General features: G+C 39.8%; 1 protein-coding gene across 1 annotated transcript in view; it reads right to left on the reverse strand.

The window, feature by feature from the left end:
* LOC119592217 (rab3 GTPase-activating protein non-catalytic subunit-like) overlaps positions 1-497 on the reverse strand; it is a gene marked incomplete at its 3' end in the record, with an annotated part of 43,875 nt that overhangs the window by 10,672 nt on the left and 32,706 nt on the right. Inside the window, 1 exon segment of the mRNA XM_037941049.1 lies at positions 137-287. Coding sequence (XP_037796977.1) covers positions 137-287 — 151 coding nt within the window.

Consider the following 497-nt stretch of genomic DNA (forward strand, 5'->3'; position numbering starts at 1 on the left):
TGAACAGCATGGAGACTCAAAAGGGGGAAATAAAATATATACTGATCTTTTCTCTAAAGTAACAGACAGGCCTAGACCAAAATATACAAATGCTAACTAAAGACTGTTACAAACCATGTAGTCTATAATCACATACCTGGCAGCTGAAACAAGTGCATCCTTCAACTTGCTTGCGTAAAGGAGGGCAACGTCTGCAACAAATGGCGGGGCTGACCCTTCTTGGGCATACAGAAAACCAACAAAAGGAACACGCCCAACGGTGAGAAGGAGTGAAGAAGCTGGTACACCTGTTGGTAGAGTGTGCATTAGGGTGATAATTCTTCCCATGTAAGCGAAGTCTGCATTAAATGACTCTTCTTGTGTTAAATCAACAAGCATAATGTAGCTACAGGTGAAATCATTATGGAGAATAGCATTTCTAATGGCTAATATCTAACCTTCTGAAAAGCATTTGCCTCACTAAATACAAAGTGAAATGCCCATAACAATTTGATATC

The sequence above is a fragment of the Penaeus monodon genome, chromosome 29 (genome assembly GCF_015228065.2).
Source record: "Penaeus monodon isolate SGIC_2016 chromosome 29, NSTDA_Pmon_1, whole genome shotgun sequence".
Taxonomy (NCBI): Eukaryota; Metazoa; Arthropoda; class Malacostraca; order Decapoda; family Penaeidae; genus Penaeus; species Penaeus monodon.